This window comes from Aptenodytes forsteri, unplaced genomic scaffold (assembly GCF_000699145.1).
Source record: "Aptenodytes forsteri isolate BGI_AS27 unplaced genomic scaffold, ASM69914v1 Scaffold188, whole genome shotgun sequence".
NCBI classification, from domain to species: Eukaryota; Metazoa; Chordata; class Aves; order Sphenisciformes; family Spheniscidae; genus Aptenodytes; species Aptenodytes forsteri.
The window spans coordinates 843,245-844,512 of NW_008794371.1; the positions used below are offsets into that span (position 1 = coordinate 843,245).

Below are 1,268 nucleotides of genomic sequence, written 5' to 3' on the forward strand. Positions count from 1 at the left end.
AGCGGGAGGCTGTCCGTCCCATCCCCCCCCCGCCCCAGCCCAGCAAGGAGGGTGCGGGGCAGGAATCATGCCCTCCCTGCCCCCAGCAGCCCTGTCCTCTGCATCCAGCAGCCCCAGGGTGCTTCACGCCAGGCTCGGGACATCCCAGGGGGCTCTCTGATGCGCCAAAGCCACTTAATCCCTGCAGCGTGCCTGCCCTGGGGAGAATCCCTGAGCCAGCAGCAACTGTAGCTCTGGGCTACACATTTCCCTTCCTGCTCCGTTCAGCCATTCACCGTGTGTGGAAAAACCTGCTGGGCCACAACCAACTGCATTCCCCAGGCCACAAAAGCAGGGTTAGGTCTGGCTGCTCTGTCTCCTCTGCCAACCTGGAGTTTATAGAAGTGTTTCCCTCTCCTCCCACAGGAAAAAAAAAACCTGCTCAGGTTTCATGCAACAGTGGGGAGGCTTTATCTTGTGCCCGAGGCTGCAGTGCTGGCTGGAGGCTGCAATGCTGCAGAGATATGTGTGGGGTGATGACCAGCGGTTTGACACTGGTGTGATAACCATTTCCACCTCTGCTCCACGCTGCGCCCAAGCATGGAGGGCTCCGGTTTGCAGCAGCTGAAGGTGACCAGCTCTCGGGCTCAGCCTCTCTTCTTTCTCCTTCCCAGGTGATTGTCTGCTTTGGCATTGCAGTGCTGCTCCATCAGTACATTGGGTTTGCCCTCGTGGCTTTACTGGTGGAGATTAATTCCATCTTCCTTCACCTGCGGCAGATCCTACTCATGGCCAACCTGGTGCACACCACTTGCTATCGTCTCAACAGCATCATCAACCTGGGCACCTACGTGGTGTTTCGCATCGCCACGCTGGCCTGGATGACTCGCTGGCTCTTCCTCAATCGGGAGAACGTGCCCCCAGCAACGTATGCTGTAGGCACGGTGGGCATGGCAATCATGACGCCCATGAACATCATCCTCTTCTACCGCCTGCTGCGTAGTGACTTCTTCAAGTCCAGCCGGGATGTGCAGCGGGAGAAGGAGCAATAGCCCCCTTCCCTGCAGGGTCTGGGGGATGAGCAGGCCCGAGCCCGTGGAGGGGGACAGCAAAACGCAGTGGATAGTGAACGTGGCTGTTTCAGTACCTTGCGTGGAGGGCCCACACTAACAGAGCATCCGGGCTTTTCTTGTGGCTGCAGATCCTGGGCCCTGCACAGCAGAGAAGGTGCTCACAGACCAGGCACTGGGGCTCTGCTCCCCCCGCACCTTTGGATGATGTGGTCGGAC

At 58.8% G+C, this 1,268-nt stretch overlaps 1 protein-coding gene across 1 annotated transcript in view; it reads left to right on the forward strand.

Annotated features, from left to right (window-relative positions):
- Window positions 1-1,031, forward strand: part of TLCD2 (TLC domain containing 2) — a 10,406-nt gene extending 9,375 nt beyond the window's left edge. The window contains exon 4 of the mRNA XM_009287572.1: window positions 654-1,031. Coding sequence (XP_009285847.1) covers window positions 654-1,031 — 378 coding nt within the window. The remainder of the gene's footprint in view (window positions 1-653) is intronic.
- The last annotated feature ends 237 nt before the right edge of the window (window positions 1,032-1,268 follow it).